This window comes from Lupinus angustifolius, chromosome LG04 (assembly GCF_001865875.1).
Source record: "Lupinus angustifolius cultivar Tanjil chromosome LG04, LupAngTanjil_v1.0, whole genome shotgun sequence".
In the NCBI taxonomy this organism is placed as follows: domain Eukaryota; kingdom Viridiplantae; phylum Streptophyta; class Magnoliopsida; order Fabales; family Fabaceae; genus Lupinus; species Lupinus angustifolius.
The window spans coordinates 16129728-16141861 of NC_032012.1; the positions used below are offsets into that span (position 1 = coordinate 16129728).

At 32.3% G+C, this 12134-nt stretch overlaps 1 protein-coding gene across 2 annotated transcripts; it reads left to right on the forward strand.

Annotated features, from left to right (window-relative positions):
* Positions 910–4051, forward strand: LOC109346014 (UDP-glycosyltransferase 84B2-like). 2 transcript variants are annotated; one of them, XM_019585352.1, is made up of 2 exons: positions 910–1036; positions 2528–4051. In XM_019585352.1, the coding sequence occupies exon 2, from the start codon at positions 2583–2585 to the stop codon at positions 3990–3992; it is 1410 nt and encodes a 469-aa protein (XP_019440897.1). In that variant the 5' UTR covers positions 910–1036; positions 2528–2582; the 3' UTR covers positions 3993–4051. The 2 variants fall into 2 exon arrangements, with proteins under 2 accessions (XP_019440897.1, XP_019440898.1); XM_019585353.1 differs by having other exon boundaries at positions 2578–4051.

The following is a 12134-nucleotide window of genomic DNA, read 5'->3' on the forward strand; positions in this document are numbered from 1 at the left end:
TTAAAAAAATTGAGCTTTACTCATTTTAATAATATGCTTAATTTTAAATATTAACTTGAATAATGCATTGAATAAATTGACTCAGTTATATCTTAATTAAAATATATGTAGCATGTGTGTATTTGTGTTTGAGTCTTTATCGAATTAAGCACAAAATCGCATGAAATATTATTTTCAAAAGGTTACTTAACAATATAACTCAACTTCCTTTCTAAAATTTAATTTTACCGAACATAGTATATATTCATAAACATAATCCTAAAAGCTCTTTTTATTGAATGGTAAAATCTCTAGTGAAAATAATTTATTGCACATATTTCTTTTGTAGATACATGTATAGCTTCTATTATTCTTTTTTGGATCAGAAACTTAGAATAAGTTAATGTGCAATAAGTATGCAATTTGTTCTTTTCAACCTTTTATCCTCAAATTTTAGAGTGGATATTGGCATTATTCTTTTTTTTATCGGCAAAAGCAAAAATTTAACAGAAAAAAGAGAGTTACAAAAGCATCTATGGGTTTAGAAACTCGATCCCAATAAAAAAAAAAGTTCAAGTTCATCTTTCCATTGAACCAGAGTTAAGAATACACCCTAGCATACACAAGAATTTTCTTAGAATATGGTTCAACAAAATTAAAGATAAAATCATTCTTAAGTCAAATAGTAAAGAATTATAAGAGATATAATCCAAGTATGTGTCACCACCAGATTAATCACCAAAGGGATTAGTAATCCTGAAATTGAATAAAGATATATTGTCCTCATTAGTGTTAATGACAATGAAAATATGTTATTTAATTGAGAAAAATATCATACAAATATAAAATAGTAATTTATATTATTTAGTATAATTTTATTAAAAAATTATATAGAGTACTATTGGGACATACTATCCTGTTCCCTCAATAACTATCTTCATAAAAGCATTCATTCTCCTTTACCTTTCATCAAACTAGAAAACAACTTCACCAACTCCAAATCACAATAATTGTCTCTCTCTTTTGCAAACCATATATCCCTTTTCCCTTCACCCAGGTACATTAGTGAACTCTCATATCTTCTTTATTTATGTATATTCAAAAGTTCTTATTATTATGCTATAATATGCTACTTTAAATTCTATTAGTTTTTAGTATTTTGTTTCTGATCTGATTTTCAATTCTATTAGTTTTTAGTGATACTCTTAGATTCCATCTTTACTGCATGCCTTGATGTTTAATTGGGCAGGGTTCTTTAATTTCTTTGCTTCTTATATGCTTTCTGTAATTACCATTTTCTGTCCCAACATTTGTACAATTATTTTGTACATCAAGATTATAATTTTATAGTTTAACTTTAATTAGCATATTTATTTATATTCTTTCTTTCTTATGTACGGTGATGAGAGAAAAATAAATAAACATATACATGTTAAATAAAATATAAAATAATAATTGTTATAAAAATATAATATTTATTTAGATATTGTTATTATACAAATAAATGAACTCCAGTCTACATTACTTGTACAGCCAAAGTTAGTTTGCATGGTCTCTCACAGTGTATATGTTGTACCTAGTTTTATTATATATATTTTGAGTTAGAACGTTTTTAATGTACATTTCATATTAATTTAGATGATTGAATATATAAGTTGAATATATATACTTAATGAATGAATCAACATTAAAATTTGATTTAATTCAAGATGCCTATTAGAGAATCTTTGCTTTTTTATGATTTAATGTTCCTTGAATTAAGGATCAAGAACCAATGACTTCTGGTTGGGCCTCTCTCAGCACTGAAATATGAAAGAAAAAGGAGTCAAAAATTTCTCGTGAGGTGTGACACGTGTGAGCATGACTTGATAATTTATCTCCTTAAATTTACTTAGTGTTTGACATATGTCTTTTATAATATATTTTAAAATAAAAAGTTATTGAAATAAAAAAAATAAGATATATATCAAACAATATTGTGAAACTCGAGTCGAATGTCAAACCGGGAGATGTCTCGTATTAGGTTTAACTGGTTTAAACGGTGAAATTGTCCGGTCTGATCGCTGACCGAACTTGAAAACGACTCTGGTTTGCAGTCTTAAACTGGATTAACATGAGAAATAAATCAGATGATTCATTTAAAAAAATAAGAAAAATTATATATTTATTCTCTCCTAAATCACGTTTCTTTTAAAAATCAGTAACTTTCTTACCAAAATTTACTTATAGGAATTATATAAACACAATTTCTAAACTTTTAATTGGAATTTTTTAAGAGTTTTATATTTATGTGCTATTAGTATGAAGTTTTTTACATAATCATTTACCATTCATTCATATTTTTATCTAAGGATCCATGATCATTATCATATGAACAATGTGATAATACACTAAGAACATAAAAAAAACTCTTACATTTTCATACTACATAAAAAAACCATTTTTTTTCATATTTTAAAGCATGCATATCTCTTATATTTAATTTTCCAGATCCTATATATACCTGCTAACACCTGCTATATATATATATATATATATTTATATGCAGATCAGATAGATTACATGATATAAGGATTATATAGTAACAATCCTTCACAGAAACAATGACAAGTGGAGAAAAGATGAATGTATTAATGGTGTCAACAGCATTACAAGGTCACATCAACCCTATTCTGAAATTAGCCAAACGCTTTATCCAAAAGGGTCTTCATGTCACTCTTATCACCACAGAAATTGTTAGGGACCGCATGCTCAACTACACCAATAACTATGGTACCATAAATCAACAAGAAATCCAATTTGAATTCTTTTCTGATGGACTTACCCTTGATTTTGATCGTAACAAAGACAAGGATAAATTCGTTAGTACCCTTAGAACAATAGGTTCCAAAAACATGTCCAAACTTATAGAAAATCTTATTAGAATCAATGGTCACAAGTTTTATTCTTGTATGATTGTTGATCCACTTCTACCTTGGGCTATAGATATAGCTATTGATCATAACATACCTAGTGCATTGCTTTGGATTCAACCTTGTGCACTTTATTTAATAAGTTATCATTACCATAACAATATTGATTTGTTCAATGATTTAGAGGACCCAAATGAGATAGTGCAATTACCTGGGTTGCCATTGCTAGAGGTTAAAGATCTTCCAAGTTATACACTTTCTTATGGTGCTCCTAGAACTAAGCAAGTTATGATGGAATTATATCATGCTGCAAAAAATACAAAATGGGTTTTTGCTACATCTAATTATGATTTGGAAAAAGAGATTATTGATTACATGGCTTCTGGTATCCCTATTTACCCTATTGGACCATTGGTTTCACAATTTATGTTAGGAGAAAATGAAACTATTGGTATTAATATGAATATGTGGGAAGCTGAAGATTCTTGCATAGGGTGGCTTGATAATAAGTCTTGTTCTTCAGTTATATATATCTCATTTGGTAGTGTAATTGTGTTATCACAAGAACAAGTGAACAATATAGCTATGGCTTTGAAGAATAGTGAAAAATCATTTCTTTGGGTGATTAAACCAGCTGAGATAGGTTCTGAGGATGAAGTTCCTGAATTGCCACAAGGGTTTTTAGAAGAAACAAAAGAGAAGGGTTTGGTTGTGAAATGGTGTAACCAAGAGAAGGTTCTAATGCACCATGCAGTGGCTTGTTTCATGACACATTGTGGTTGGAACTCTTTGTTAGAGACAATTGTTGCAGGTGTGCCAGTTATTGGTTATCCAAAGTGGGGTGATCAACCAACAAATGCAAAGGTTATATTGAAAAAGTTTCAAAATGGGGTGGTCATGAATTTTGGTGAAGATGGTGTTGCTAGTGTAGAAGAGATTATGAGGAGCATTAAGGAAGTCATGGAAGGGTCAAGTGCTGAAGAAATGAAAAAGAGAGCATTGGAAATGAAAGAGGAGGCAAGAAAAGCTTTGGAGGAAGGAGGTTCTTCAAATAAGAATATAGATCAATTCATTAATGACTTGAAGAATTTAGAACATTGAGATAGGAATTAAGTTCTTGAGTTGGTGTTGTTACATGTTACATAGATATTGGACTTCATAATGGTGTTGTTTAATGCCCCCAAAAAATATACCATTAGGAAATTAATCTTAAGTCTGTCAAGAGTTTGTGTGATTAATGATAACAATAAGATTAACATAGATATGTTTCTGCTTCCTTTTCTATGTAATATATATGTTTTTTTTCCGCCACAAGTCAACTTTCAATATTATATTTTTCTACATTGGAAAAATATTTCAAGAGTATGAGATTTATTATTCATTTATTTTTCAAAAAGAAATTTAATACTCTCTTATTATGTATTGATGAAGTATACTACTACCTAGATATGGATAAATGGAAGATATTGAATGTGTCAGCCATCCAACCATGTGATTTTTCAGCTTCCATATAGTTGGTTGGTTCCAATACTGCAACATTAGTCTTGCATAAATATTATGGAGAAGTCTAGTGCCTCAAAATATGGTTCATTATCACTTTCAGATTCAGGCTCTCCACCCACTCCATCTTCTTGGATATATTTCTTCTACATCAACATTTGTTGTTGTAGCCAAAAAAATCTCCTACATTAAATTTTGATCAAGCATATCCATCTTGACTTTTGGAATGTAGGAGTAGCCTATAAATCAAGAATCTAAAATGATCCATAACTGGATTGACCTCAAACCATGCATGAAATGAAGTTTTATTCTTGACTACTTTTGTCACAAGCCTGTTAGGTAAGTAGATATCAGTATTTTTTTATAAGCGAAATGTATTAGAAACAATATAAAGGATGCTAACCCAATACAAGGAAGATCAATAGCTGATCTTGTTGGAGTACAAGAGTAGTATCATTATACCAATTCACAAATATCAAAGGAGTAGGGCTAATTTTAGCAATAAATCAGCTCCAAATTCTAGTTTGAATCAAATCTATAATATTAATATAACTCATCTCCTTATTAGAAAAGATTAAGTCATTTTTCATAGTCAAAATAGACCATGTCATTGCAAATCAAGCAATTCTCCAAAACTTTGGCCCCTTAGAATTTCCTCCAATAACGTCATGCAAATTCAACAACTCAATAATTGAAATGAGATTTGGCTCCATAACCTGAATCCAAGCATATACCCATTTCCAAATAGTAGAAGCAAACTCACAATTAATAAACATATGGTCAATGAATTCATCATTGTTCTTACAAATTGCATAATTTATGTCCTCATTCAAAGATATTATATTCCTCTTAAATAACTTAGCCCTCACAAAAAGTCTTGCTCGAATGAGTTTCCACTCAAAACAATAGATTTTAGAAGGGACATAATTTAACCAAGACTTTGTTAGAGGAATACCTAATGGAATGTAGTATGATTGAATTGAATGAGATAAGCTGATTTAACCGAGTAGATTCCAGATGACCTTGCATTCTAATTCCATTTATCCATTATATTCCTCTTGCACGAGTGATTGTGTAAGAAAACAAGCATGTCTATAAGCCACTCATTTTCTCTCTCAAACAACTCCCTGTGGCAATTGATATCCCACACACATATATCATTAATCTAAGAACCACAGTCAGATGGCTAGGCCCTTCTATTCGAAGCTAGAGCTAAAAGTCTAGGGAATACATCCTTCAATCTTTGATTACCTACCCATGTATTCAACCAAAACAGAGTTTGAGAACAAAGAACCAAAGGCCCCGTGATTTGAACCAACTTTGCACAAATCTTTCCATCATCTAGAAGTTGTATTATGATACACATTCAGAAATTCCAAAATTGTCCCTTATTTAGATTCCACCACTTTAACCCAAAAAGCTTATTTATTCTGCATTCTTTGCCATCTCCACTTCCTTAATCGAGCATCATTAAAGCGAGATAATTCTCGAACACCCAATCCATGAAGTATTAACTACATCTGCAAAGAAAAAAACTTTATAACTTTCTCAAACAACAAGACCATGGTTCTGTTTTTTCTTTCACTCAGTTCTATGTTGAGGAAGTTAGTTAGGAAGGGAACTTCTATAAATAGAAAGAATGTTGTATTAGAAAGTTAGTTTTTGGGATGTTAGAAAGGGAGGGGGAAAACTGATTTTGGGAATCGGTAACCTTAGGAGTTCTATTCCAATTGGTGTAATCTTCCAATTGAATTCTTACAATTTCAATAAAAAACAATTCAAGATCGCATTGATCTTGAATCATTTCTCTTCTACCTATTCTCTATATTCTTTTGTCTTGATTACCAGTTCTATCACTAGTATTAGAGCAAACAAGTAAAACTCTTGCTCCAACTCTAGCTCTTTCTAAACAAGCTTTAGCTAAGCACATTTTCCCTGACAGTGTATTTATGCTCATCACCCACCTCTACTATATATTTAGATATGGCTTACACCATTAGCTTCCATCTATCCACCAAGTCTGAAGTTGTAAAATTTTGGGATGCCCCATAATCAATCAGCACCACCACCTCCTTGCCCTCTAAATAGCCAGTCACCTTCCAAGAATGGATAGAAGTCAATCCAGCCATAACCCAAAGTGACAATTGTTATGAGTTGAGATTGACTACCATTGACCCCTCACTGTCTAGCTCTTCCTCATCTTCTTCCTCTTCTAGTAGGATCCTTCTAAATTGCATATTCTTACACTTGTGATCCCTATTGTAGGGCTCAGCACACCTAAAGCACAATCCATTTTCTCTTTTTTCTCTCAACTCAGCCCCAAAGAGATGTTTAAAATTTCCTCTCCTAGGGTTGTTACTAGAACCTGCACCATTCATGGCCACAAATGTACTTCCAACTAATGGCAGCTCACTTTTCTTATCTAACCAAGACTTGGATTCCGTAGTTACCAATTTACTAGGAAAAGTGCTTCTATAAAAAATAATGGATCTAGTATAATTGGTGGGTTTTAATTTTCTCTACGAGATTACATTTTTCTCCTCTATCATAAGGGATTTTTGGATTACCTCATATAGGGTAGGATGCTCATACAACCTGACCTCTGCCCTAATTTATTCTTTGAGTCCATTCAGAAAAATGTCCTTCACAAAGTCTAGATCAATCTCTTTGAGTGTCCCACATACTTCTCAAACTCTTCTACATACACTTCCACTATTCCTTCTTGTTTCAAGGCCAAAAGTTGCTCAAATAGATTCTGCACCATAGAGGGTTAAAACCTCATGATCACTACTACCTTAAACCCCTCCCAAGATGGTTGAAGAATGTACCTACTCCACCAATGGTGCTAGCTGTGTGTCTTCCCTTCTAATGCCATCATAGTGGCCTGCATCTTCTCTTCATCAACCAATTCCTTCTACAAGAAGTATATTTCAAGCCTATGGGGTCCACCCAAATGCATCATCCGCTGAAAAGATGGGAATCTCTAATTTCCTCCACATATCCCTTCCACGATTCTCTATGTATTCATGATCACCCCCAATTCCACTTCATTCATCGTGAGCATTGTGAACCCTAGTTGTTGTTGTGAGCAGTGCCAATGCCTCTTCAAGCTTCTTAGTTATGGCTTCATTCAATTCCATGCGTATCCCTTTCACACCTCATTTCCTCACATTCTTGGACCCATTCTTCTACATTTCTTGTCATTCCCCTCGTAGAAACCATGCGCAGACCTCACTAGAATGTGTTATCTCAGGGCACCAGGATGGTGCTCTGATACTAGGCTTTGATAAATGAGATATTAAAGCCATTTTTAAGAAGATTTGTATTGGTCTTCTTTGATGACATTTTGGTGCTCAGTAGAGATATTCCAACTCATGTTGAGCAACTGCATCTGGTCTTGGAGGTCATGCAAGCAAATTCTCTTAAATCTAATAAGAAGAAGTGTGATTTTGTTCAATAGAGGTTAGAATATCTAAGCCATATGATTTCAGGAAGGGGGTAGAGGCGGATGTAGCCAAGATTGAAGTCATGTGCTCTTGGCCTAAGCCTAAGGACGTTAAGGGGTTGAGAGGATTTTTGGGCGTAATTGACTATTATAGATGATTTGTCAGGAACTATGCCAAGATAGCGAAGCCTCTAACTGAGTTATTGAAGAAAGATAGTTACAAATGGACTGAACAAGCCACTGAGGCTTTTGAGACCCTAAAGACAACTATGATGGATCTTCCATTATTGGCAGTTCCTGATTTCTCCAAGGATTTTGTGGGGGAGACAAATGCCTCTAGTAAAGGGTTGAGAGTTGTTCTTATGCAAGAAGGGAGGCCTATAGCTTTCTAGAGTAATGGGTTATCCTTAAGGGCTCAACATAAGTTAGTTTATGAGAAAGAGCTAATGGATTTACATCAAGTTGTGCAAAGGTGGAGGCAACTATTTACTTGGTAGACACTTCATTATCAGAACTAACCAGAAAAATCTCAAATTCGTCACTGATCAAAGGCTATTCACTTTATGAGAGGGAGCTGATGGCTTTAGTTCAAGTTGTGCAAAGGTGAAGGCAACTATTTACTTGGTAGACACTTCATTATCAGAACTGACAAGAAAAATCTCAAATTCATCACTAATCAAAGTCTATTCATTGAGGAGCAATTCAAATTGGTAGTAAAATTAATAGGCATGGACTTTGACATTAAGTACAAGCTAGGGATATAGAACACTACTGCTAATGCACTTTCTTAGAAGGGAATGTATGCAGTCATTTCTTTGGTTTCTGTGACTGAGATAAATGATTGCACTCATGAGGTGGGCCAAAATCCTAAGTGGGAACTTGTAATGCAAGATCTGATTGTTGCACCAGGATCTCCTGAGGGTTTTGAGTTCAAAGGGGGTTGTTGTTCAATAAAAGGTAGGGGGTTGGTCATCTCAAAAAACTCTAACAAAATCCCTCTCATCTTAAAGGAGTGTCATGACAGGTGGAGTTTCAATAGGGTGATTGGCTTTATCTAAAAATACAGCCTTATAAGCTAAAGTCTTTGGCTTCAAGATCTTTTGCTAAGTTGGCTGCTAAGTACTATGGGCCTATAAGGTGATTAGCAGAATTGGTGCAATGGCTTACAAACTAGAACTTCATATTCAAGCTAGAGTACATCATGTTTTCCTTGTTTCTCTTCTCAAGAAGGCTTTCAAACCCAATCAGCAACCTCAACCCCCTCCTCCATTACTGAATGAAGAGTATGAGTTAGAGGTGGAACCATAAGACATAGTAGAATGGAAGGAAAATCAGCAAGGCCAAGTTGAAGCGCTAGTGAAATGGGCTCATCTTGCACCCTACAACAAATCTTGGGAAGTGGCTGCTATGTTGTAAGAGAAATTTGTCTCTTTTCCCCTCAAGGACAAGGTGGATCTTTTAGGAAGGATTGATAGGAATAGGATTAGACCTCCTATTAAAATTGTATATGTGATAAGAAATAAAAGATGAGAATGATAGTTTTCTGTTTTTGTTTTCAGTTAGAAGTTAGTTAGGAAGTGAACTTCTATAAATAGAAAGAATGTTGTATTAGAAAGTTAGTTTTTGGGAAGTTAAAAAGGGAGGGATGAAACTGATTTTAGGAATCAGTAACCCTCAGAGTTCTATTCCAGTTGGTATAATCTTCCAATTGAATTCTTACAATTTCAATAACAATAATTTAAGATCACATTGATCTTGAATCATTTCTCTTCTACCTATTCTCTATATTCTCTTGTCTTGATTACCAGATCTATCAATAAGCCTTTAGTTTCAGAAAATAAACAAAGCATACAACTATAGTCATTTATAAATAAATATCTCCTTCCATTTAGAGATACACATCACAAACAACTTTGCTATCATCAATAACAGATTGAATTTGAATTAAGCCTTTATGTGACATATTTTTTAAAGAGAAATAATTAAAATGGCCAAATCTTATATACCATAAGGTGGATTCATCAACTAAGCTAATGAAAGCTAGTATATCAGTTTGCTTCCAACTAATTGGAAAGTTTCTATCAATCATTTTGACACCATGAATCTTAGCATGAGTTGGATCGAACATTATTCCTAAAATGTACAACATAATTCTTATAGATCAACTAGCCAATACGAACACTTTACTTATTTCCAACACGAAAAGCATATAAAAAATGAACTTTGTGCTTGAGGTTTTCTTTGCTGCAACCACACCTTTGCCTTTTATTCATGTGCATAAACTTTATATCTAATAGCTTGAAGTAAGTATTGGGTGTTTTAAAACTTCAATGGGAGATTTACTTGATGATGACAAGTTGGCACTATTGTTATATAGTTAAATTCATTCATATTAAATCATCAAGAATGAATATAGAGTAAAAAATATACCTTAAAATATTCATAAAGAATATGAAGAATGAACTTACATATCAAGAATGAACTTACATGCATGATCCAATAAATTTAACAATCTCACATTAGTCACATATCTTATAATTATATTATACTTTAAGCTTAAAAATACATCATTTTAAACCTTATAAATATTCTTATTTCATTCACTAGTTATACTAATATATGTAACTAAATTGACTTTCGTTATATCGATGATGACTAAACTAGTCAATCATCACTAATACTAATGAAAGCAACTGAGATACACATTTAATAACATGATTGTATACTTGTATTAATATGTGAGATCACAAAATACAAAATCTTTATAGAATTGATAATTATCTCGACCACCATTGCTAATCCCTCAAAATCCCCTTTTCAATCCTAACTCGCCAAAATTTGGAAAATTTCCTTTTCATATCAAAATTGTAACTCTAGAATAATTATTTTGGATATTATAATAAGCTTATTGGTTGTCTTAGAAGTGAAGCCAACATCTCTCTCCCTTTCCTTCTTTGACCTTCACATGCACCATTACTTCGAGTTAGAGATGACAAAATGGGTCGTCTGTCCATTTCGTCCGTGCCCACAAATGCCCGCAATATTTTAAGCGAGCATGGCCATGCCCGCATTGTCTTAGCGGACAAAATGATATGTACTTTCTGTTTTAAAAGGGTCAACGGGCATGTGGGTGACTCACAGGCATTGGTAAGAAATATAAAAAGAAAACGTTAATACAATAATAGGAAAAAAATTAAATAAAGTAGTTAAAGATAATTTTTTCTTAAAAAACTTGACATTTTATATGAAATTGAACAACATATACTACATTGCAATTTTTTAAGACATTATATCATTATTTATTTGAATTTTTCTTGTTTTTTTATTACAAGCGCGCGGGTCGCCCGCTTTGCCCTATAAAAATGTCTGGGGCATGGCAGGCAAACAGGGCGGGCAAATGGGTCGGGCGAAACAGCCAAAAAAACAAATTTTGAATGTTCTGCCTGCAAAAATTTACAGACTATACAGGTCGGGTCGGTAGCTTAGCCTATTTTGTCATCTATGTTTCGGGATGTTGTTTATGTTTTGCATGCGCCTTGGAAGATAGCATTGGAAGTTATGGTCATTAGACATTATTGTGTCCTAGAGTAACCATATATTTTCCTATAAAATTTTCTTGTAAATCTTTTTACATAATAAAAAATTGATATATATCACTTATAAATTAATTATTAATAAATAAAGTACTATTTTATAATATATATGGAGAATTTTATGAAGATTTATAGAGGGTTATATCATTTTTCAATTTTGTGCAATATATTTAATTTGCCAAGTTTTATAATTATATTCATACAAAAAGGTAATTGGGTGGTAGGTTGACCTCTACCTCTTGTTCACACTTTAGCGGAAAATCTGCCACCACGGCTAATTCTTTACCTTGTTAAAGAAGAAACTAGTCATTTCACGTTATATGCGTTAAATATATTTGGATCCATAAAATATGATATTATTTTGTTTCATTTTATTTGAATTTATTTTGGTTTATTTTTATCATGTTAATTATTATTTAAACCATTATTGTTTTATTATTTGTAACAATTTTTATCTATATAATAAATTACTTATATTTAAATTTGATCAATCATTATCATTCTAGAATTTCTACAATATGCATTGATGTGTATGTTAATGTATATATGTATAATATATGTATATATATCCTGAATTTTTTGAAAAAATGTTTTGCTAACCTAGGTAAAGAAATTTTTAGTTGAAATAGGTTAATGTTATGCACCAAAAAATTTGGACATGATAACCCTCATATTTTAATTGCAATATATATATATATATATATA

Excerpts from the sequence above, each read along its gene's own strand:
- LOC109346014 (XM_019585352.1), top strand. The coding sequence starts at position 2,583 with ATGACAAGTGGAGAAAAGATGAATGTATTAATGGTGTCAACAGCATTA.